The sequence below is a fragment of the Oncorhynchus mykiss genome, chromosome 28 (genome assembly GCF_013265735.2).
Source record: "Oncorhynchus mykiss isolate Arlee chromosome 28, USDA_OmykA_1.1, whole genome shotgun sequence".
Classification (NCBI taxonomy): domain Eukaryota; kingdom Metazoa; phylum Chordata; class Actinopteri; order Salmoniformes; family Salmonidae; genus Oncorhynchus; species Oncorhynchus mykiss.
This window is the reverse complement of record NC_048592.1, coordinates 31,882,934-31,906,607: the sequence shown is the minus strand read 5'-3', so window position 1 is coordinate 31,906,607 and position 23,674 is coordinate 31,882,934. Positions and strand designations below refer to the sequence as shown.

Sequence of the window (23,674 nt, the reverse complement as noted above, 5' to 3'; positions counted from 1 at the left end):
TTTGTAGTTGTCCACGTATTCTAAGTCAGAGCCGTCCAGAGTAGTGATGCTGGACGGGCGAGCAGGTGCGGGCAGGGAACGATTGAATAGCATGCATTTAGTTTTAATAAGGGTTTACCATGTAGGTATTACAAACCCAGCTCAGTTAAGGGAGGCACTGAACACTAGAATGTAGCAATTTAGTACGTCTGTCATCGTACAGTCATTTCATTTCTATTGTCCAAACAGAGTGATGGAGTTTGGCACTGACCTTTTGGACTAGGTCAGGGAAGTGTTCGGTGATGACAGCAAAGGACCTGCCACTCATGGCAAAGTGGTAGCCCTGCTCCTGCTGCTTGTGCTGCTCACCATAAGCCACATGGCCCACATCGTCAAGGCTGATTTCCACTGACTGGGGAACAATAGAGAAAAGGGCGACATGAACGGCCATGATGGATCATCAGTTGCAACAACATCAATGAGGAAAAGATAAACTGTGTCCTTAGGCTACAGGACATGTAATATACTGAATATACACATACTGCATTATTCATCCAGGGAATACTTTTTAAGCAAGTCTCACTTTGTTTCCAAGTGAGACTTGGTTTAATAGACTCATATCCTGTCTTTATAGAATAGTTTAATCCACATATTTTAATTATGTCTTTCCCCTCACCTCAACACAGTTGTCTTTGCTGGTGGCGTGGTTCTCTGTGTAGTGCCAATTGATCGTAGCAGGCTGGATGTCTTTGGGAGGTGTGGCGTCTGCTACGATGACCCTCTCATGAGGGGTTATCATCCCACAGTCTCTGGCTACTGATATAGCGGTTAGCATATTATCGCCTACAGTCAGACAGTGAGAGATGACAACAAGATGCAAAACAAGTTAAATGACTAACATGTCAAATGTAAGACGCTCAACATTTTCATTGTTATCAGTGTAGGGGTGGCAGCTAGTCGTAGTTAGCTTAGTCATTCCAAATGACATAACAGCAGTTTATATGGCTTTGCAGTACTGATGGTTGCTTCAGTGTAAAGTGCTGGTGGGACTATGGTATTGAATATTGGTAAGATTGGTACATGCTACAGTACAACACGGCACTCGCAAACCTAAACAATCTCCCAGAATGCTGACAACATGTTGTATTGTAGATGAAGACTGTATATGATTGGCTTATTCACCTGTAACCATCACAGTGCGGATGTTTGCATGTCGCAGGTCTTTTAAAACCCCAGAAGTCTCTTCCTTTAGCTTGTTTTGCATGATTATGAGCCCAAGGAACTCCATATTGGTCTCTATGAGATCTCTGACAGGTATAGAAAACAGATCAATCAATTAAAGACTAAGAATTTATCCCACATAATAAAGCAAATATTTAAAAAAGTTACACTATTTGTGAAAGGGGGAAGTTCACAAATTCACACATTCAAATGTCTTGAATCTTCTAACAAGAAATAAGTCAGTTCTCACTCCTGTGATGCTATTCAACACATTGCATTAAGCCCATTGTACTACCTGTTGAGGTTCTGGACCTTGTGCCAGGAGAGTTTGGCCTCCAGCTGGCGATGGGCCAAAGCTATGACTCTGAACCCCTGCCTGGTGTAAAACTCCAAGGTCTCTGTGAAGCTCTCTGGTACTAGAGTAAGAGAAAATAATCATTCATTGGGTTATAGTCTATTAACCTGCAAGCATGTTCATGTAAATGCGTAAGCCTGTCTTGACAGTGCACATACAGGCGGGGTACTGGAATAGAAGTACATGTTCTGGCAAACTGCTGCCTGGTAAGACTGAATAAAGGTCTAACTAACTTGTGTCCTCTGCGCAGAGGCTGGCCACAACCTCTGGCGCCCCCTTGAGGTAGGCGTCCATGCGCTTCTCCCCCAGCTTCCGGACCACCACACTCATCCTCTGTAGAGCTGACGAGAAAGGAAACTGGCGGACGATCCCAATCTCATAGGACAACTGAGAGACCGACAGCACAAGATCAAACAAAATCCATTCAACCGTTCAACTTTTCCCACTCACATACAAATCAATATTCAAGGAAGAAAAGAAAGATGCATTTGAAAAAGCCCTCACTACTTACCGTCAGCTCAGACAGCTCCTAAAAACACAAAGGAGAAAAGAAGGTTTAAAGAACATAGTTAAGGTATATCTACCAGATATTGAGATGTAGCAAGGTAGGAGAGAGCATACTATGGATACTGTACCATGTTCTGTGCTAGATTGACTTCCTGGTTGACCTCTGGGAGCACCTGTTTGGGTGGCCGCACCACGGTGGGCATTATGGGATTGTGGAGGGCTGTTTCTTCCTCTGTTGGCTCCTCTAGAATCTGAACATGACAAACATTGGTGTTAAACAACATTAGTGACCCATTTGAAACCTGGCAGCCCCTTCTGACAGGCTAAACATGATTTAGACAAGTAACCCGGGGGCCAGTCTGCCATCTTGCCAAGGCAACGATGTAACATTGCTGAATGTAGAAACAGTCTGGCACCAGTGGTAGGGATTTTGTGCTTATGTTAGCATGTCGGGGTGGCAGATAGCCGAGTGGTTAGAGCGTTGGACTAGTAAGCGGAAGGTTGCGAGATCGAATCCCTGAGCTGACATCTGTTGTTCTGCCCCTGAACAAGGCAGTTAACCCACTGTTCCTAGGCTGTCATTGAAAGTAAGAATTTGTTCTTAACTGACTTAAATAAAGGTAAAATATATATATCTTCCAGCTGCTCTGTTACCATAGCTCTGTTACCATAGCTCTAACAGAAAGAATGCCACTATCTGTCAAAATGTTTTGTGTTGTAGTCATGACATACAAAGATATGAAGAATGTGTCAGAGCATGTTTCAGTCAGCAACAGTACATATACAAGTTGGAACATTTCCTGTGTAATACCAGTATGTGTAACACATTACTACAGTATTATTACAGAAATGCAGTTAGCGTGTAGCATTGTTAGCATTTAGCATAACTACACTGAACAAGGGTACGAGAGATTATCATTCCAATATTGTCCTGGAGCCATTTTCTCCACAACTCTTCATTGGAATCCCCATTGACTTGGCTATCTGCAAAATACACTGAATAACAATATAAAACACAACATGCAAACAATTTCAACGATTTTACTGAGTTACAGTTCGTATAAAGAAATCGGTCAATTGAAATAAATTCATTAGGGCCTAATCTATGGATTTCACATGACTGGGAATTCAGATATGCATCTGTGGGTCACAGATACTTAAAAAAAAGGTAGGGGCGTGGATCAGAAAACCAGTCAGTATCTGGTGTGACCACCATTTGCCTAATGCAGTGTGACACATCTTCTTCACATAGAATTGATCAGGCTGTTGATTGTGGCCTGTGGAATGTTGTCCCACTCCTCTTCAATGGCTGTGCAAAGTTGCTTGATATTGGTGGGAACTGGAACACGCTGTCGTACAAGTCGATCCAGAGCATCCCAAACACGCTCAATGGGTGACATGTCTGGTGAGTATGCAGGCCATGGAAGAAATGGTACATTTTCACTTCCAGGAATTGTGTACAGATCCTTGTGACATGGACTGTGCACTATCATGCTGAAACATGAGGTGATGGTGGCGGATGAAAGGCACGACAATGGGCCTCAGGATCTCGTCACAGTATCTCTGTGCATTCAAATTGGCATCAATAAAATTCAATTGTGTTCATTGTCCATAGCTTATGCCTGCCCATATCATAACCCCACCGCCACCATGGGGCGCTCTGTTCACAACGTTGACATCAGAAAACCACTCGCCCACACGATGCCATACACGCTGCCTGCCATCTACCCAGTACAGTTGAAACCGGGATTCATCGGTGAAGAGCACACTTCTCCAGAGTGTCAGTGGCCATCGAAGGTGAGCCCACTGAAGTTGATTACGACGCAGTCAGGTCAAGACCCTGTTGAGGACGACGAGCACACAGATAAGCTTCCCTGAGACAGTTTGTGCAGAAATCCTTCGATTGTGCAAACCCACAGTTTCATCACCTGTCCGGGTGGCTGGTCTCAGACTATGTTACAGGTAAAGAAGCCGGGTGTGGAAGTCCTGGGCTGGCGTGGTTAAACTTGGTCTGGGGTTGAGAGGCCGGTTGGACGTACTGCCAAATTCTCTAAAACGACGTTGGAGGCGGCTTATGGTAGAGAAATTCAATTAACATTCAATTATCTGGCAAGAGGTCTGGTGGATATTCCTGCAGTCAGCATGCCAATTTCACGCTCCCTAAAAACTTGAGACATTAGTGGCGTTGTGTGTGACAAAACGGCACATTTTAGAGTGGTCTTTTATTGCCTCCAACACGAGGTGCACCTGTGTAATGATCATGCTGTTTAATGAGCTTCTTGAAATTTTACGTATACTTCCGCTCCCCCTCTCTGGCGCTCGTTGTCACCAGTTTACTTATGATCACGCACACCTGCAACCATAGTTACGCACCCCTGTGCCTCTGGACTCCTCACCTGGACTCCATCACTTCTATGATAACCTCCCCTATATCTGTCATTCCCTTTGGTTCATTCCCCAGGCAGTATTAGTTTTGTTTCTCATGTTCAGACGCTACTCTTGTTTTGTATTGTTCCATGTTATTTGTATTATTAAATTCACCCCCTGTACTTGCTTCCTGACTCCCGGTGTCTGCATTACACCACATCTGTCAGGTGGATGGATTATCTTGGCAAAGGAGAAATGCTCACAAACAGGGATGTAAACTAATTTGTGCACAACATTTGAGAGAAATAAGCTTTTTGTGCGTATGGAACATTTCTGGGATCTTTTATTTCACCTCATGAAACATGGGACCAACACTTTACATGTTGTGTTTATAATTTTCTTCAGTATATAACAGAAACTACTGTAGGTTACAATATCCACAAAGGAACAGAGACAGCGTTGGAAAAAAAACATTGCGACCGACTGACCCAGCCTGTAGCGTTGAACATCTTGAGGTCCATTGGGTCTCCGGAGAGTTCTCCCTCTAGCTTGGTCAGAGAGTGGCAGGTGGCCATGCAAGACACAAACGAGGACCTGACTAGTGTCTCATTGGCTGGGTCATCCTCTGGGGGAGAGAAACTGAGAGAAAGAAGTAGATTGAAAGCTGATCTAAGACCAATTTTGTGTTTTCCACCCATAGGGGGATGCAGCTCAGTAAACACGTGTAAATTGTGGGTTTCTGATTGAATAGCTTTAAAAAGGTAACTACAACATTATGTAAATGTGTACCTATCCCTTTAAAAGGACAATCTGCAGTTTGCTACATCAATTTTTGGCCCTACAAATTAATATGTACCCATTGATTGTTGAGAAATTTAAATAAAAAATACCTCATGAGCTTAGTTCAACTGCTGTACCCCATCAGAACCCAAAATATAAGCTTGTTTAACTCCAATGTTTATAAAACAAAGTACATGTAAATAAACACTGTATAGCCTCAAAACATGGTTAGAACAATCATTTTTGATATCATGGATGGTCAGCCCTTGCATCCATATCTCTGTCTATGAATTTGAAATTGGTTACATTTCTCCAGCCCCATCCCTCAGCTTTTTTACCAAAACAGTGGTAGGCTTTGTTATTGTTTCAACTGCTGATTTCCCCTTTAACGTAGTGGGGGTTTCACGAGGGGACTAGTGGGGTCACAGAGAAAGGACTGGGGGAAACAAATGAGCTGTGGTATTCATCCACTGACTTCCCCATAACAATGGAGGGGTCAGAGACCGTAGATAACTGATACATGGTAGAAGAGAACATCTCTCCTTAGCCATGGTAGCCATGATGAGAAACATGGACACCTCATATCCCACCCATTCTCACCTGCCATTTTCAACTCTCTGGATCCCCCAAAGGTCCAAACCATCTTCAGTGAGAGTACCAGTCTGTGTGAGGAGCAGGACAGTTACACAGAAATATACTGTAGCTTCATTCTACAACTGTCTGCATTTCGTACCTGTGTGCTAGCTAAAGATTTCTGAATACTTTATTTTAAAATCACAGAATCATAGTTTTACAAAAACATACTACTAGATAGAGCAATATGTTTCACTAGTGATTATAACAGCCTGATTCTTGGCATGAAGTTTGATAGTTTGTGTTTCGGTGGCATAGTGGGTACCTTGTCGAAGCAGACAAGACATAGTGGGTACCTTGTCGAAGCAGACAGGGCATTGTGGGTACCTTGTCGAAGCAGACAAGACATAGTGGGTACCTTGTCGAAGCAGACAGGGCATTGTGGGTACCTTGTCGAAGCAGACAGGGCATAGTGGGTACCTTGTCAAAGCAGACGAGGCATAGTGGGTACCTTGTCGAAGCAGACGAGGCATAGTGGGTACCTTGTCGAAGCAGATGAGGTTGAGTTGGCCACAGATGTTGATCCTCTGGGGACTGATGCAGAAGATACCCACACGTTTCAGCCGGCGCTGGGCATAGACGATGCCAGCTGTCATGGCTGCAGGCAGCGCCGGGGGCACCGTGATGGTGATAATGTCCAGAGATTCAACCACTATGGTTTTGGCTGGAACCTGTTCAAAGAGAAGAGAATAACCTTCTAATAAGTTTGGCCGGAACCTGGACATGGAAAATAGTCAATGAAATGGACAAACTGCAGACATAGGGAAACAACACTATTGCTGGACTTAACTGTCTCCATACTGATATTTTTCTATTTTACTATGAGACGGTCATATTCTTCCAAAAAAAGAGAATTGGTTGGGAATGGGCCATGCATGTTTAAATAATGGTCAATTCATACATTGTCGGAGGACTATTTTCACTCATTTAATACTAAGCCAAAAACACAGGAAGGATACTACACATTGATTGTGGAGTGGGTAGGTGTAATGCTCTTTGAGTACTAGCGAAAAAAGCACTACACAAATGCAATCTGTTTTCAATGCCTGAACAGACAAACTGCAAAGTGCAGTACCTGGTTTATGATGCTGAGGACGATGGTGTAGATGAAGCCAATGCCGGCCACTCCCACCAGACAGAGCAGGAAGAGATAGGCATCTCTGTACAGCTTGAAGTCAGTGGGCTTGGGGTACAGGATGGAGCGCACCAGCTGGCCCTTCTCTGTGCTGAAACCTGACAGACAACAAATATTGGAAATAACCTAAATAGCATTTGAATTGATGAGCTGCAGAGTGCCATATTAACCCTTTAATTGAGTACATTTATCTCACATCCCAGTGGAAGCTGGGAGCCCATCCTCACCATGTCTCTCTCCACTGTTGTATTCAGGGAAGGTTGGTTTAAAACTGAATGCACACAAACACTTTGAGCTAGACCTATAACAACTTTACAGCCCTGTATAGGTCAGTTAACCTAGAGTCTGAGGCCCATGCACTAATACACATATGCTATATTTAAGCAATAAGGTATGGGGGGTGTGGTATATGGCCAATATACCACAACTAAGGGCTGTTCTTAAGCATGACGCAACGTGGAGTGCCTGGATACAGCCCTTAGCCATGTGTATTGGCCATATACCACAAACCCCAGAGGTGCCTTATTGCTATTATAAACTGGTTACCAACGTAATTGGAGCAGTCATTTTTTGTTGTTGTCATACCTGTGGTATATGGTCTGATATACCACGGCTGTCAGCCAATCAGTATTCAGGGCTCGAACCACTCAGTTTATAATAGGTAATAAATGTGTATTAGGTGTATTAAGGTCAATGAAAAACAGCTCTATAACAGAAGACTGGAAACAATAAGTGGTCTCACCAGTCCTGACCACCACGGCCTTGACCAGTTCCCCGGTGTAGAAGCGGGTCTGAATGATGTGAGTGCCACAGAACAGCGTGTGTCTCTTGTGTTCCTCTATGCTATAGACGCCAGCCCCATCTTCTCCTGAGCTGGGTAGGCTGGTCTTGGTGACAGGCACACTCTCACCTGCAGAGGACCAATAGAAAGATATTATAGGTACACATAACCTGATTACACTACAATGGAACCATAGCAGCGTTTATTATGGCATATGGGGCCTGTTTTCCGGACCCAGATTAAAGCTAGTCCTGAACCGAAAAGCACTTTCAAATGAGTTTTCCCATTGAGCATGTTTTTTTGTTCAGGACAAGGCTTAATCTGGGTCCGGGAAACTGGCCCACAGTGTTCAAATTAAAGGATTAACATTTTATAGTCACCTGTCAGCATGCTCTCGTTGACGATGCAGTTTCCATGAATCAGCACGGCGTCACAGGGCATGATCATTCCATTGGACGGGATGACGATGACATCACCGGGGACCAGCTCTGTGGACATGGCCTCCTCGACATCTGTGTTCAACACAACACCACAGGGGTATACTACAAAGCAGGAGCCAGCTAACTGTGATAAACAACCAGAAATAACTATGGATTTTCTGTTTCATTAAGAAAGCTAAACTAAATAAATAAAAAAGGTATATAATAATATTTAGGCAAGTTAGCTGGCTAACTCCTTGTTCCGGTTTGTAGTATACCCCTCTGGTCAGATGACGAACCCATAACAAGCAGCATAGTCCATAAGGAGGACTTGTTTTTCCTTCACAATCAACAAAAAATGTAAATAAATAAATAAAAAGATGTAATAAAAGATGTAGGATGAAATTATACCCATTATCAAATCATCATCAAGTACACATTGTCGACCATTATCAAATACACATTATCAATGTAATACTTCAAAAGTGTAACCGAAACCTTGGAAAGGAGGAAGTCACTAATAAAATGCAATAATAGATGAATAATAATGAATACAGTACATTAATCTCTATAGTTACAAACCTAGAGTCCCTCTGCACACTGAGACACGTACGACACTGTGTGTCGCCACCATGTCATGCAGCATGATGTATTGCTGTGAGCAGAGAAAAAGGGGAATCCATTAAAAGAAACATAAGCTAAACAACACAGAAGTCATCTATTAAAAACAACAACAAAAATATGTTTTAAGTGAGAATTGGTTTGTACCCGAAAAAAGGAAATTCACGAGCACCACAATGCCTTTTCGACCCATTCTCTACCACGGTTTTCCAGCACACAGCTTTGACCTACTACAGTAGCTATGTTGGTATTATACTTCAAACTACAGTGCCTTGCGAAAGTATTCGGCCCCCTTGAACTTTGCGACCTTTTGCCACATTTCAGGCTTCAAACATGAAGATATAAAACTGTATTTTTTTTGTGAAGAATCAACAACAAGTGGGACACAATCATGAAGTGGAACGACATTTATTGGATATTTCAAACTTTTTTAACAAATCAAAAACTGAAAAATTGGGCGTGCAAAATTATTCAGCCCCTTTACTTTCAGTGCAGCAAACTCTCTCCAGAAGTTCAGTGAGGATCTCTGAATGATCCAATGTTGACCTAAATGACTAATGATGATAAATACAATCCACCTGTGTGTAATCAAGTCTCCGTATAAATGCACCTGCACTGTGATAGTCTCAGAGGTCCGTTAAAAGCGCAGAGAGCATCATGAAGAACAAGGAACACACCAGGCAGGTCCGAGATACTGTTGTGAAGAAGTTTAAAGCCGGATTTGGATACAAAAATATTTCCCAAGCTTTAAACATCCCAAGGAGCACTGTGCAAGCGATAATATTGAAATGGAAGGAGTATCAGACCACTGCAAATCTACCAAGACCTGGCCGTCCCTCTAAACTTTCAGCTCATACAAGGAGAAGACTGATCAGAGATGCAGCCAAGAGGCCCATGATCACTCTGGATGAACTGCAGAGATCTACAGCTGAGGTGGGAGACTCTGTCCATAGGACAACAATCAGTCGTATATTGCACAAATCTGGCCTTTATGGAAGAGTGGCAAGAAGAAAGCCATTTCTTAAAGATATCCATGAAAAGTGTTGTTTAAAGTTTGCCACAAGCCACCTGGGAGACACACCAAACATGTGGAAGAAGGTGCTCTGGTCAGATGAAACCAAAATTGAACTTTTTGGCAACAATGCAAAACGTTATGTTTGGCGTAAAAGCAACACAGCTGAACACACCATCCCCACTGTCAAACATGGTGGTGGCAGCATCATGGTTTGGGCCTGCTTTTCTTCAGCAGGGACAGGGAAGATGGTTAAAATTGATGGGAAGAAAACCTGATGGAGTCTGCAAAAGACCTGAGACTGGGACGGAGATTTGTCTTCCAACAAGACAATGATCCAAAACATAAAGCAAAATCTACAATGGAATGGTTCAAAAATAAACATATCCAGGTGTTAGAATGGCCAAGTCAATGTCCAGACCTGAATCCAATCGAGAATCTGTGGAAAGAACTGAAAACTGCTGTTCACAAATGCTCTACATCCAACCTCACTGAGCTCGAGCTGTTTTGCAAGGAGGAATGGGAAAAAAATTCAGTCTCTCGATGTGCAAAACTGATAGAGACATACCCCAAGCAACTTACAGCTGTAATCGCAGCAAAAGGTGGCGCTACAAAGTATTAACTTAAGGGGGCTGAATAATTTTGCACGCCCAATTTTTCCGTTTTTGATTTGTTAAAAAAGTTTGAAATATCCAATAATTGTCGTTCCACTTCATGATTGTGTCCCACTTGTTGTTGATTCTTCACAAAAAAATACAGTTTTATATCTTTATGTTTGAAGCCTGAAATGTGGCAAAAGGTCGCAAAGTTCAAGGGGGCCGAATACTTTCGCAAGGCACTGTATGTGTAGGCAGGTTGCTTAGGATTCAACCTTCTCCTATATGATGGTAGGGAGATTTGAAGTTAACGCTAGCCCCCCCCCCCCAATAATAACTATTCTGTCATTGCCAAGGAACGAGTAACATTTAACTTCGATAACTCTGATTGAGAGGCAACATGGCCGCCACTTCCGCTACATGAGGAAGTGCTTAGTCTAGGACGACCACCCACCTTCTTGACGGTGTACAGCGAGGTAGCTATGGATATGACAGACATGAAGACTATGGCAGCGGCGTAGTAGTAATACTGTTCAATGCTCCACAGAATCACGCTGAAGAGCTGGAATATGTAGAACGGATTCAGGACCTGAGGATGAAGGAATTAATATGGGAAAAAAGTGGGAAATTATTGAGCTAGTTTCATCCTATGAAGCTTTATTGTCAAATTTATGATTGTTTTATTGTCAATTTATCCCATTATCATTTTAGATAATGGATTGTTATTATCAGAAAAATAAGCAGCGTTTACTCTAAGCCAGTGGTTCCCACCTCCGGTCCTTGGGTATCAACAACAGTACATATTTTTATTGTAGCCCCGGACAAGCACACCTGATTCAACTTGTCAACTAATCATCAGGCCCTCAATGAGTTGACTCAGGTACGTTTGTCTGGGGGCTACAACACAACTATGTGTGCTGTTGGGTGTACTCGAGGACTTGAGTTGGGAACCACTGCTCTAAGGTACAGTAGTTATTCCTAGCCATGTGACCTGACCCGTAAAAACTCTGGGGCCTAGTTGAAGACTATAAATAGGCTCCAGGGTTTTTCCAGGTCAGCTGATCAAGAAAAACTCCAGGTCATACTTGTTGTTGTGTGAGAGAAGATGTATCCAGTAACCTACCTCTTTTATGAGTAGCTTGAACACAGATGGCACCTTAACTGCTATCTCATTCACTTCAAAGAACAGTCTCCTGTTGAAACCGGATTGAAAACCATTAGCATTTTTGCCAGCTTTCTCACACGCCAAAGGGCCAAAGTGTTCAAACACCGGTATGCACTGTATGCTTGTGCGGACTAGCCAGTCTTAGCTGTACATTCAGAGATAAATTCCAACATTCAAAAGAGCCGTTGGGCCAAATGAGATTCAAGAACCGGTGGTGTGTGCAATAGTGCCTGTAGGAACAGGGATGATTATGCCTATGTGCAAGGGAGAGGTGCAGAAGAGGAGGCTGGTGGGAGGAGCTATAGGAGGAAGGGGCTCATTGTAATGGCTGGAATGGAATAAATAGAAAGGTATCAAACATATGGAAACCACGTTTGACTCCGTTCCTTTCATGCCATTTTGGCTATTACAATGAGCATGTCCTCCTATAGCTCCTCCCACTGGCCTCTTCTTACGTACTGTGTATGGAAGTAGAGGGTTGTGGGTAATGTAGGCTACCTGTAGTCCTGAAGTAGTTTGCTGAGACCAGAGCTGTGGTCGGTGTGGATGCTGGAACAAGTCACCCTGACATCCTCCAAACCTCTAGAAGAGCAGCACACACAGTCACCTCCATGGTAATACTGTATACTTACCACCTTTCATATAAGGATGATAGAGAATGTCCATGTTTTAAAAGTAGCTGGACAATTACACATGTATGGGGGTTACTGAAGTCTTATGTAATGTGATTTTGCAATAGGGCTCTTACTTAAACACTTCAAAATTCTGAAGCAGATCATTCCAGTAGTATTTTGTGCTGTGGTGGGTGAAGTAGCAAACCTGATAGAAAGAGAGATGTAGTCAGAACACCAAGCAATGTTCAGAAATCAACTGAGAGGGCTTTGGATCTGTATCCATCACTTCATGCGTCTCAATAATCTTGGATACCTTCCTTCCCTTGTGTCCTTTCCTCCAGGACCACAGATCTGTACATTTCACCCATCACTTGTCTTGAAGGAAATGACATGAAGGGAGAGAGCCATTCAAGACAACTGGGACACTGTTTGTTAATGAATATCAGAGGCCATTGCCTTACCTGAACTGGCTGGATATGGATGTATTTTCCCTGAAGTTCATCTTGGAGGGCACTGAAGGAGTGTATACTGTCCCCATTAGGTATGTGCAGAGGGCTTAGGAGATCGACACCGTCAAAGGGTCTCTTTCCAGGGGCTAGCATCACATGTACCTTGGCCCGGAACCATCTCCTAAACTCGTCCTGTTAGAATTTAATTAACCAAGTCATCCAGTTAACATTGTCCCCAGGATAAATTGCGCACAGCACATGGACTTCGAGCTTGGGGAGGATGTGAATACCATCCATTTGATGCTGTAAGACAGTGATATTAGTGATTAAGCAGACTGACTATTCAGTAGAGAATTGGTTATAGTAAATTACAATTTGTAATGTAGTCTCAAGCCAGTGTTATCTTTACTGTTACTTAGGGCGTAGTAGTTTTTTTTGGGGGGGTAGATCAGCTTTAATGTTGCGGATAGATTGTAGCTTCCATCAATGTAATTGTCTGCATCATTTCCAATCTCCCATATATTTTTGGGATATATATATATATACACACACACACACACACACACACACACACACACACACACACTACCGTTTAAAAGTTTGTGGTCACTTAGAAATGTTCTTGTTTTTGAAAGAAAAACACATTTGTTCATTAAAATAACATCAAATTGATCAGAAATACAGTGTAGACATTGTTAAGGTTGTAAATGACTTTTGTAGCTGGAAACTGCAGATTTTCAGTTTATTTTCAGCTGTGCTAAGATAATTGCAAAAGGGTTTTCTAATGATCAATTAGCTTTTTAAAATTATGAACCTGGATTAGCTAACACAACATATCATTGGAACACAGGAGTGATGGTTGCTGATCATGGGCCTCTGTATGACTATGTAGATATTCCATAAAACATCAGCCATTTCCAGCTACAATAGTCATTTACAACATTTACAATGTCTACACTGTATTTCTGATCAATTTGATGTTATTTTAATGGACAAAAAAAATGTGCTTTTCTTTCAAAAACAAGGACATTTCTAAGTGACCCCAAACTTTTGAACGGTAGACATATATTTTTAAAATATATTTTCTTTTATAATTTCCCACAAACCCTACCACTCCTCCCCTAATTGGAGTAAACTAGTGAACAATAACACTTAGGCTTCTGCTTCCAGCGTTATACGTACTATATAGTTTTTACAGACGCAATCTATTTGACAATAGTTATATGTTGTTGGTTTTTAGTTCTGGCCTTCCTCTATTTCTGATGTTCATCCAGTTAGTTGTATTTGCTATATCTTTTTAACTGTGCTATATTTCACATTTTTACAGACACAGTATGTTTTATATTAGTTATCTTGTTGTTATTAGTCCCACCCTTCAGCTCCATTCAACCCCTCTCATCTATCTCTTAACACCATCCATTTTGGATTTCTATTTGCTATATATTTTTCATCTGTGCTGTGATGTTTCACATAAAGTTATGAACCTTTCTATTCTCATAGTTTCTACAGATTGTAAATTAAAGATAAAATGTTTTGCTAAAAGTTTTATTATATTATGGATCGATTGACTAGGACTTTTCAAATCACCCAATGAAAGGTTATCTTTGGTGAGTAAGATTAGTGTACCGTGGATCTTAGCAGCAGTGTCTGGGACTCCCTGATGAAGGGGGTCCGTGTGCAGGTCAGTCTCACTCCCCACTCAGGCAGCCAGTAGAGCACCAGAAACAGCAGCCCCCCGGTGCACACCGCCCCAACGGCCACCAGAACCATCTTCCAGGGGCACGGCCGGTAACCCCACACCTCCTATAGACACACAATAAGATTGTGGCACATGTTGGGTCAGAGAGCAACATTTGGCTGTAACACCTCTTGGATGGAAGCTCAGCTACTCTAGCTCCTACCCCAGGCACTTCTTAAAGGATCCGCCCCTTTTTTCCCAATGTTCACCTAAAATGACATACCCAAATCTAAGGAAGTATTAGATCAATATTAGCTAGCTATATCACGCCACCTGCTATGCTATGCTAGCGCAGCAGTAATCAGTATGGTATATACAAGGCTAAGCCTAGATGGCCTTTCACTATATATGCTTACACGTAGTATTCAGTCATCTCTGATCTCCATAAAGACCCTAGCTGGGCCAGGGGTAGGATCTTGGGTCTTGATGGAGTTATGGTTTTTGGACAGGCATGCATGATATGGTGTTTGTTCAGTCACTCACCATCTCGTCCTCCAGGCCCTGGTTGATGATCTTCACGTCTTTCTTCTCCATCCTGTCAGAAGTGTTTAAAGGTCCCACTGAAACAACAGGGAACATCTTACTCAGCGTCTTGGAACTGTTTGCCATTGTAAATATTCCTGTTTGGGTAGCATGTTGGATTTTGTCTCGTTATGTTTGAATTGAAGCTGCGGTATTTGACTTGAAACGAAAGGATCCAAAAACCTGTTCTACCATGGCACTATCACCTTTGCCTGTGGCAGTTTAGGCCCGGAATGCTGTCAAGCCCTTTTTGACAAATGCGTGGATTTAATGTGCTATACATTGCAAGATGGCGCCGAGAGATGGCAGCTTCCCTTCAAGTCCTTAGGAAACTGTGCAGTATTTTTTTCAATGTATTATTTATTACATTGTTGGCCCTGAAAACCTTAAGTGTTATTACATACAGCCGGGAAGAACTATTGGATATCAGAGACGTCAACTTACCAGCACAACCAGCACTACGACCAGGAATCCGACTTTCCCAAAGCGGATCACACAGTATTTGAACTGATTCCAGAGGCCGACCCAAAACAACGCCGTCAGAGGAGAGGGTGAGGAGCGGTCTTCTAGTGAGGCTTTGGATGCGCGCACACCACCCACCGCTTCTGAGTATATTACTAGCTAATGTCCAGTCCCTGGTTAACAAGGTAGATGAAATTATGGCAAGAGTTGCTTTCCAAAGAGATATCTGGGATAGTAACATACTCTGTTTCACGGGTGACATGGCTAGCTGGGGACACACTGTCAGAGTCCTTACAGCCAACAGGATTTTCCGTGCATTGCGCCGACAGGAACAAACATCTCTCTGGTAAGAAGAAGGGGGGGTGTATGTTTCATAATTAACGACTCATGGTGTAATTGTCACAACATACAAGAACTCAAGTCCTTTTGTTCACCTGACCTAAAATTCCTCACAATCAAATGCCGACCGTATTATCTCCCAAGAGAACTCTCCTCGGTTATCCTCACAGCCGTGTATATCCCCCCTCAAGCCGACGGCCATCAAGGAACTTCACTGGACTTTATACAAACTGGAAACCATATATTCTGAGGCTGCATTTATTGTAGCTGGGGATTTTAACAAAGCTAATCTGAGATCAAGGCTACCTAAATTCTATCAGCATATCAATTGCAGTACACGAGTGAGTAACACACTCGACCACTGCTACTCTAACTTCCGCAATGCCTACAAGGCCCTCCCCCGCCCTACTTTTGGCAAATCCCCTCCCCTAGGCAGAAACTAAAACAGGAAGCACCCGTGTTTAGGTCTATCCAACGCTGGTCTGACCAATCGGATCCCACGCTTCAAGATTGCTTCGATCACATGGACTGGAATCTGTTCCGGGTAGCCTCAGACAATAACATTGACGTATACACTGACTAGGTGAACGAGTTTATAAGGAAGTGTATAGGAGATGTTGTACCCACTGTGACTATTAAAACCTTCCCTAACCAGAAACCGTGGATTGACGGCAGCATTCGCGCAAAACTGAAATCACATACCACCACATTTAATCATGGCAAGGTGACTGGAAACATGAACGAATACATACAGTGTAGTTATTCCCTCCTTAAGGCAATCAAACAAGCAAAGCATCAGTATAGAGACAAAGTAGAGTTGCAATTCAACAGCTCAAATATGAGACGTATGTGGCAGGGTCTACAGACAATCACAGATTCTAAAAAGAAAACCAGCCCCGTCGCGGACGTCGACGTCTTGCTCCCAGACAGATTAAACAAATTATTTGTGTGCTTTGAGGACAATAGTTCCACCGACACAGCCCGCTAACAAAGACTGTGGGCTCTCTTTCTCCGTGGCCGACGTGAATAAAACATTTAAACGTGTTAACCCTCGCAAGGCTGCCGGCCCAGACGTCATCCCTAGTCGCATCCTCAGAGCATGCGCAGACAAGCTGGCTGGTGTGTTTACGGGACAGTCTGCTGTCGCTACCATTGTTCCTGCTCCCAAGAAAGCTAAATGACTAGGGTTTGCAAAGTGTCGAAAACTTTACGATAAATTTACAGAATTTTTCTGGAAATCTTCTATGGGAAGTTAAGCCTTGGAATTTGTGGAAATTTGCAGCAAATTTACAGCAAAGTGTGTTTAAATCATTTCTAACTTGTGGGTTTTAGCTTGCTTGAGCCTGCTAACTGAGGAGTGTTAATTCCCATGTTTCCATACATGTTTCATTTTAAAACATTTATCTTACAAAGGGGTTGTTTTAATCTAATTGCTTAACTATTAATCTGTACATGGAATTGCATTTGTTTAAAAAAAAACAAATTTTCTTATAATCTTTACAGGAAAATGCCACAGGCACTATCTGATGTGTGGAGACATTTCACTGCAGCTAATGTAGAAGGAAAAGCTGTGTACATTTGCAAATACTGTTCCAAATCATATGTGAAAAATGCAACAAAGATGCAGAATCATCCGGCCAAGTGCATAAAGTGCTCACATCACACCCATTGTCTGCGCTGCTCATGAATTGAATCTGCACCTCAAGGACATCATGGCACTGAAAACAAAGGATACATTCTACAAGAGAGCCAAGGTAATGATTAGGTATGTGAAGGGTCATCAAGTTATAGCAGCAATCTACCTCACCAAGCAAAGTGAGAAGAATAAGATCACCACATTGAAGCTGCCCAGCAACACCCGTTGGGTTGGTGTGGTCATCATATTTGACAGTCTCCTGGAGGGGAAGGAGTCTCTTCAAGAAATGGCCATATCACAGTCTGCCGATATGGACAGGCCCATCAAGACGATCCTCCCGGATGATGTATTTTGGGAGAGAGTGGTAAGGGAGACAATGCCATCCTGTCTGATGTTCAGACTCTGCTTGCAGATGTAAGAGAATAAATCCGTACTGCCCTGCCCACTCCACTGTTGCTCCAAGCAGAGGAAACTGCAGTTCTGAAATACATCAAAAAGCGTGAAGACTTCTGCCTGGAGCTCATACACGCCGCAGCGTACATGTTGGACCCCAAGTATGCTGGCAAGAGCATTCTGTCTGGTGCAGAGATCAACAAGTCCTGTGGTGTCATCACTACCGTGTCTCGCCACCTTGGCCTGGATGAGGGCAAGGTTCTTGGCAGTCTGGTGAAGTACACTTCCAAGCAAGGGCTTTGTGATGGAGATGTAATATGGCAGTCGGCCAACATGTCTCATCAGCCACCTGGTGGAAGGGACTTTGTGGATCTGAGGCTCTTTCCCTTGTTGCCTCTATCATCCTCCAAATCCCACCAACATCAGCCACCTCAGAGAGCAACTGGTCCTTGTTTGGGAACACACACACCAAAGCATCAGGCTGACCAATACAAGGGTTGAAAAATTGGTCGCCATCCGGGCAAATTTGAGGCTTTTTGAGCCTGACAACGAGCCATCCTCAACGAGGTTGGAAAGTGACAGAGAAGATGAGGCCTCAGAGTCTGACGTTCAAGAGGTGGACATTGAGGAGGTCCAGGGAGAAGACATGGAAGCCTGAGAGAAAGACAACCAAAACTTTAGTTTCTAGACTATCATTTTACAGACGCATGATGAAAACGTTTTTGGGAGATGCGATGGATCATTGGGGATCATTCAATATTCCCTTTCTTTTGTTGGTCAGTGAAATCATCCCATGTGAAGAGTCAACTCATTTAATTCAACTTCAATTCGTAACAATTTTTTTCTTTTATTTCCATTGAATCATTTGCAATTGTCTACTTATGATGAGGTAAAAGGTTTATGTTTCTGTCTCCATATTATATGGTAAATATATCCAATGCAAAAAACATCTACATGTAAATGTTATTAATATTAATTCCCATACATTCCCATTAATTCCCATACATTCCCGTTAATTCCCATATATTCCCGTTAATTCCCACAGAAAGTTTCCACCTCTGAAGATACCCCAAAATCTGCAATCCTATAAATGACTATCGCCCTGTAGCAATCACTTCTGTCATCATGAAGTGCTTTGAGAGACGAGTCAAGGATCATATCACCTCCACCCTACCTGTCACCCTAGACCCACTCCAATTTGCTTACCGCCCAAATAGGTCCACAGACGTTGCAATCGCCATCACACTGCCCACTGCCCTATCCCATCTGGACAACAGGAATACCTATGTAAGAATAGGTACAGCTCAGCATTCAACACCATAGTACCCTCCAAGCTCATCATTAAGCTCAAGACCCTGGGTCTCGACACCGCCCTGTGCAACTGGGTCCTGGACTTCCTGACAGGCTGCCCCGCAGGTGGTGAAGGTAGGAAACAACATCTTCATTCCGCTGATCCTCAACACTGGGGCCTCAGAAGGGTGCGTTCTCAGCCCTCTCCTGTACTCCCTGTTCACCCATGACTGCGTGGCCATGCACGCCTCCAACTCAATCATCAAGTTTGCAGACGACACTACACTGGTAGGCTTGATTGCCAACAACGATAAGACAGCCTACAGGGAGGAGGTGAGGGCCCTCGGAGTGTGGTTTCAGGAAAATAACCTCTCACTCAATGTAGGCAAAACAAACGAGATGATCGTGGACTTCAGGAAACAGCAAAGAGAGCACCCCCCTATCCATATCGACGCGACAGCAGTGGAGAAGGTTGAAAGTTTTAAGTTCCTTGGTGTACATATCACTGACAAACTGAAATGGTCCACGCACACTGACAGTGTGGTGAAGGAGGCGCAAGAGCGCATCTTCAACCTCATGAGGCTGAAAAAAATTGGGCTTGCCACCAAAAACCCTCACTAACTGTTACAGGTGCACAATTGAGAGCATCCTGTCAGGCTGTATGACAACTGCACCGCCCACAACCGCAAGGCTCTCCAGAGGGTGGTGCGATCTGCACAACGCATCACCGGGGGCAAACTACCTGCCCTCCATGACACCTACAACACCCGATGTCACAGGAAGGCAAAAAAGATCATCATGGACAATAACCACCCACGGCACTACCTGTTCACCCCGCTTCCATCCAGAAGGCGAGGTCAGTACAGGTGCATCAAAACTGGGAAAGAGAGCTTGTCAAGGCCATCTGATTGGTAAACAGCCACCACTAGCACAGAGAAGCAGCTGCCTATCTAGACTTGATATCATTGGCCTCTTTAATAAATGGAACACTAATCACTTTAATGCCACTTTAAGAATGTTTACATATCTAGGGTTACTCATCTCATATGTACTGTATCCTTCACTGTCTATTGCATCTTAGCCGCTCGGTCACTGCTCATCCATATATTTTATACTTATATGTTCTCATCCCATTCCTTCACTAGATTATGTGTATTAGGTTTTGTTGTGGAATTGTTAGATATTAACTGTTAGATACTGTCAGATCTAGAAGCATAAGCATTTCTCTACACTCTCAATAACATCTGCTAACCATGTGCATGTGACCATTAAAATTGGATTTGAATAACTAACATTATTGACTGACAAACTAATCTCAGACCTCTATTAAGAAAGGCTGTCAGCTCTTCAACCCTGTCTGTGTCAATAAAGACAAATGGGTTCAGGACACCCACGCCTCGTTCTCAGAAAGCTAAACACCTTCTTTGCCCGTTTAGAGGAAAACAGAGCCGCCAACGTGGGCCACGCCGCTCACGAGGACTATGTGTACTCTCGATCTTTTGACACAACTGTCTTGTGAAGAGGGCACGACAAGTCCTCAACTGGCAGCTTCATTAAATAATACCCACAAAAAAACTAGCTCAACGTCAACAGTGAAGAGGCGACTCCAGGATGCTGGCCTTCTAGGCAGAGTTGCAAAGAAAAAGCCATGTCTCAGACTGGCCAATAAAAATAAAAGATTAAGATGGGCAAAAGAACACAGACACCAGACAGAGAAACTCTGCCTAGAAAGCCAGCATCCCAGAGTCGCCTCTTCACTGTTGACATTGAGACTGGTGTTTTGCGGGTACTATTTAATGAAGCTGCCAGTTGAAGACTTGTGAGGCGTCTGTTTCTCAAACTAGACACTAATGTACTTGTCCTCTTGCTCAGTTGTGCACCGGGGCCTCCCACTCCTCCTTCTATTCTGGTTAGAGACAGTTTGCACTGTTCTGTGAAGGAAGTAGTACACAGCGTTTTACCAGATCTTCAGTTTCTTGGCAATTTCTCACATGGAATAGCCTTAATTTCTTAGAACAAGAATAGACTAACGAGTTTCAGAAGAAAGATCTTTGTTTCTGGCCATTTTGAGCCCGTAATCGAACCCACAAATGCTGATGATCCAGATACTCAACCAGTTTTATTGCTTCTTTAATCAGGACAACAGTTTCCAGCTGTGCTAACATAATTGCAAAAGGATTTTCTAACGATCAATTATCCTTAAAATGATAAACTAGCTAACAACGTGCCATTGGAACACAGGAGTGATGTTTGCTGATAATGGGCCTCTGTATGCCTATGTAGATATTACATTAACGATCAGCTGTTTTCAGCTACAATAGTAATTTCAAACATTAACAATGTCTATAGTGTATTTCTGATCAATTTGATGTTATTTTAAAATGGACAAAAAAAAATGATTTTCTTTCAAAAACAAGGAAATGTCTAAGTGATCCCAAACTTTTGAGCAGTTGTGTACATATATATTTATATTCCGGACTCTGACATCATTTCTTGTTATTTCTTTAGTTTTTTTGTTGTTTTGGATTATGTGTGTATTGTTATTGTATTGCTAGATATATTGCTGCATTGTCGGAGCTAGAAAGATAAGCATTTCACTGCACCTGCAATAACATCTGCAAAACGCTGTACGTGACCCATAAACTTAGATTTTCATAAAGATGTTGCAGCTTGTAGATTTTGCATTCCATCAAGAAGAGGTTTTAAGTTGACGCCCTACTCCCTTAGACCAGAGGGAACATGGTTCAAGTAGGCTGGAGAGAGGTAACACAGTCTTAACCAATCACGATAGCAACAACAAAATCATATAGTTGGTGTGAAGAGGACATGTAAAATGAGAGCAGACTTTTGGTGTAAACATTCTGACAGTGATAAGGGTGTTTTCCCTAGCTTCTTTACATTTAGTTGATGATTAGTCAGCTCTTCTTTACAGACGCCAACTACCAACAATAAAGGCAGGCTTTTGGCAGTGGAAGAAGCTTGAAAGAATGTAAACACACTACTTAAGTTATTTTCACCTTCGTCCTTTTACTAAAAGCTGGTGACCTTCGCCTAAAAGTGATATCCTCTTGTCTTGTTCAAGATCTGACGCTTCTGTTCGGTCATTTCATTTAGTCCACATTAAGCATTTCTACTTAAATAGTGGACCATTCTGTATCAGAAGCATTTTTAACTATATTTTAAGGCTGGATGTGCTCAATGTCGGTCTATTTCAAACAGTAACACATCACAATACAGTAATAGCCTGTATGGCAGAGCTAAGGAGAAAATTACTCCAAATGTCACTTAAATGGTGATCCGTGTGAATCCTGACTACATTTTTGTGTAATTTACGATTCACAGTCAGAACATTATCAAATACATTGTATAAAGCCCCTTTTACACCCATCATTGTCAGTCCAAGTGCTTTACAGATACAGTGCCTTGCGAAAGTATTCGGCCCCCTTGAACATTGCGACCTTTTGCCACATTTCAGGCTTCAAACATAAAGATATAAAACTGTATTTTTTTGTGAAGAATCAACAACAAGTGGGACACAATCATGAAGTGGAACGACATTTATTGGATATTTCAAACTCTTTTAACAAATCAAAAACTGAAAAATTGGGCGTGCAAAATTATTCAGCCCCTTTACTTTCAGTGCAGCAAACTCTCTCCAGAAGTTCAATGAGGATCTCTGAATGATCCAATGTTGACCTAAATGACTAATTATGATAAATACAATCCACCTGTGTGTAATCAAGTCTCCGTATAAATGCACCTGCACTGTGATAGTCTCAGAGGTCCGTTAAAAGTGCAGAGAGCATCATGAAGAACAAGGAACACACCAGGCAGGTCCGAGATACTGTTGTGAAGAAGTTTAAAGCCAGATTTGGATACAAAAATATTTCCCAAGCTTTAAACATCCCAAGGAGCACTGTGCAAGCGATAATATTGAAATGGAAGGAGTATCAGACCACTGCAAATCTACCAAGACCTGGCCGTCCCTCTAAACTTTCAGCTCATACAAGGAGAAGACTGATCAGAGATGCAGCCAAGAGGCCCATGATCACTCTGGATGAACTGCAGAGATCTACAGCTGAGGTGGGAGACTCTGTCCATAGGACAACAATCAGTCGTATATTGCACAAATCTGGCCTTTATGGAAGAGTGGCAAGAAGAAAGCCATTTCTTAAAGATATCCATAAAAAGTGTTGTTTAAAGTTTGCCACAAGCCACCTGGGAGACACACCAAACATGTGGAAGAAGGTGCTCTGGTCAGATGAAGCCAAAATTGAACTTTTTGGCAACAATGCAAAACGTTATGTTTGGCGTAAAAGCAACACAGCTGAACACCCCATCCCCACTGTCAAACATGGTGGTGGCAGCATCATGGTTTGGACCTGCTTTTCTTCAGCAGGGACAGGGAAGATGGTTAAAATTGATGGGAAGATGGATGGAGCCAAATACTACAGGACCATTCTGGAAGAAAACCTGATGGAGTCTGCAAAAGACCTGAGACTGGGACGGAGATTTGTCTTCCAACAAGACAATGATCCAAAACATAACGCAAAATCTACAATGGAATGGTTCAAAAATAAACATATCCAGGTGTTAGAATGGCCAAGTCAAAGTCCAGACCTGAATCCAATCGAGAATCTGTGGAAAGAACTGAAAACTG

The 23,674-nt window shown here is 42.7% G+C and overlaps 1 protein-coding gene across 5 annotated transcripts in view; it reads right to left on the bottom strand.

Annotated features, from left to right (window-relative positions):
• LOC110508972 (probable cation-transporting ATPase 13A3) overlaps positions 1–23,674 on the bottom strand; it is a 40,792-nt gene that overhangs the window by 14,341 nt on the left and 2,777 nt on the right. For all 5 annotated transcript variants that reach the window (XR_005040205.1, XM_021589906.2, XM_021589908.2 and 2 more), the window contains exons 2-22: positions 14,856–14,932; positions 14,261–14,437; positions 12,647–12,826; positions 12,320–12,390; positions 12,070–12,153; positions 11,530–11,599; positions 10,861–10,995; positions 8,760–8,832; positions 8,139–8,270; positions 7,720–7,887; positions 6,918–7,075; positions 6,325–6,513; positions 5,810–5,871; positions 4,918–5,068; positions 2,191–2,313; positions 2,067–2,084; positions 1,789–1,942; positions 1,496–1,616; positions 1,162–1,286; positions 656–822; positions 251–391 (exon numbers count right to left, since the gene is read on the bottom strand). Coding sequence is in view for 4 of the 5 variants with exons in the window: in XM_021589906.2 (XP_021445581.1) it covers positions 251–391; positions 656–822; positions 1,162–1,286; positions 1,496–1,616; positions 1,789–1,942; positions 2,067–2,084; positions 2,191–2,313; positions 4,918–5,068; positions 5,810–5,871; positions 6,325–6,513; positions 6,918–7,075; positions 7,720–7,887; positions 8,139–8,270; positions 8,760–8,832; positions 10,861–10,995; positions 11,530–11,599; positions 12,070–12,153; positions 12,320–12,390; positions 12,647–12,826; positions 14,261–14,437; positions 14,856–14,906 (2,550 nt within the window). In the remaining variant the exon portion in view is untranslated. The remainder of the gene's footprint in view (positions 1–250; positions 392–655; positions 823–1,161; positions 1,287–1,495; positions 1,617–1,788; positions 1,943–2,066; positions 2,085–2,190; positions 2,314–4,917; positions 5,069–5,809; positions 5,872–6,324; positions 6,514–6,917; positions 7,076–7,719; positions 7,888–8,138; positions 8,271–8,759; positions 8,833–10,860; positions 10,996–11,529; positions 11,600–12,069; positions 12,154–12,319; positions 12,391–12,646; positions 12,827–14,260; positions 14,438–14,855; positions 14,933–23,674) is intronic.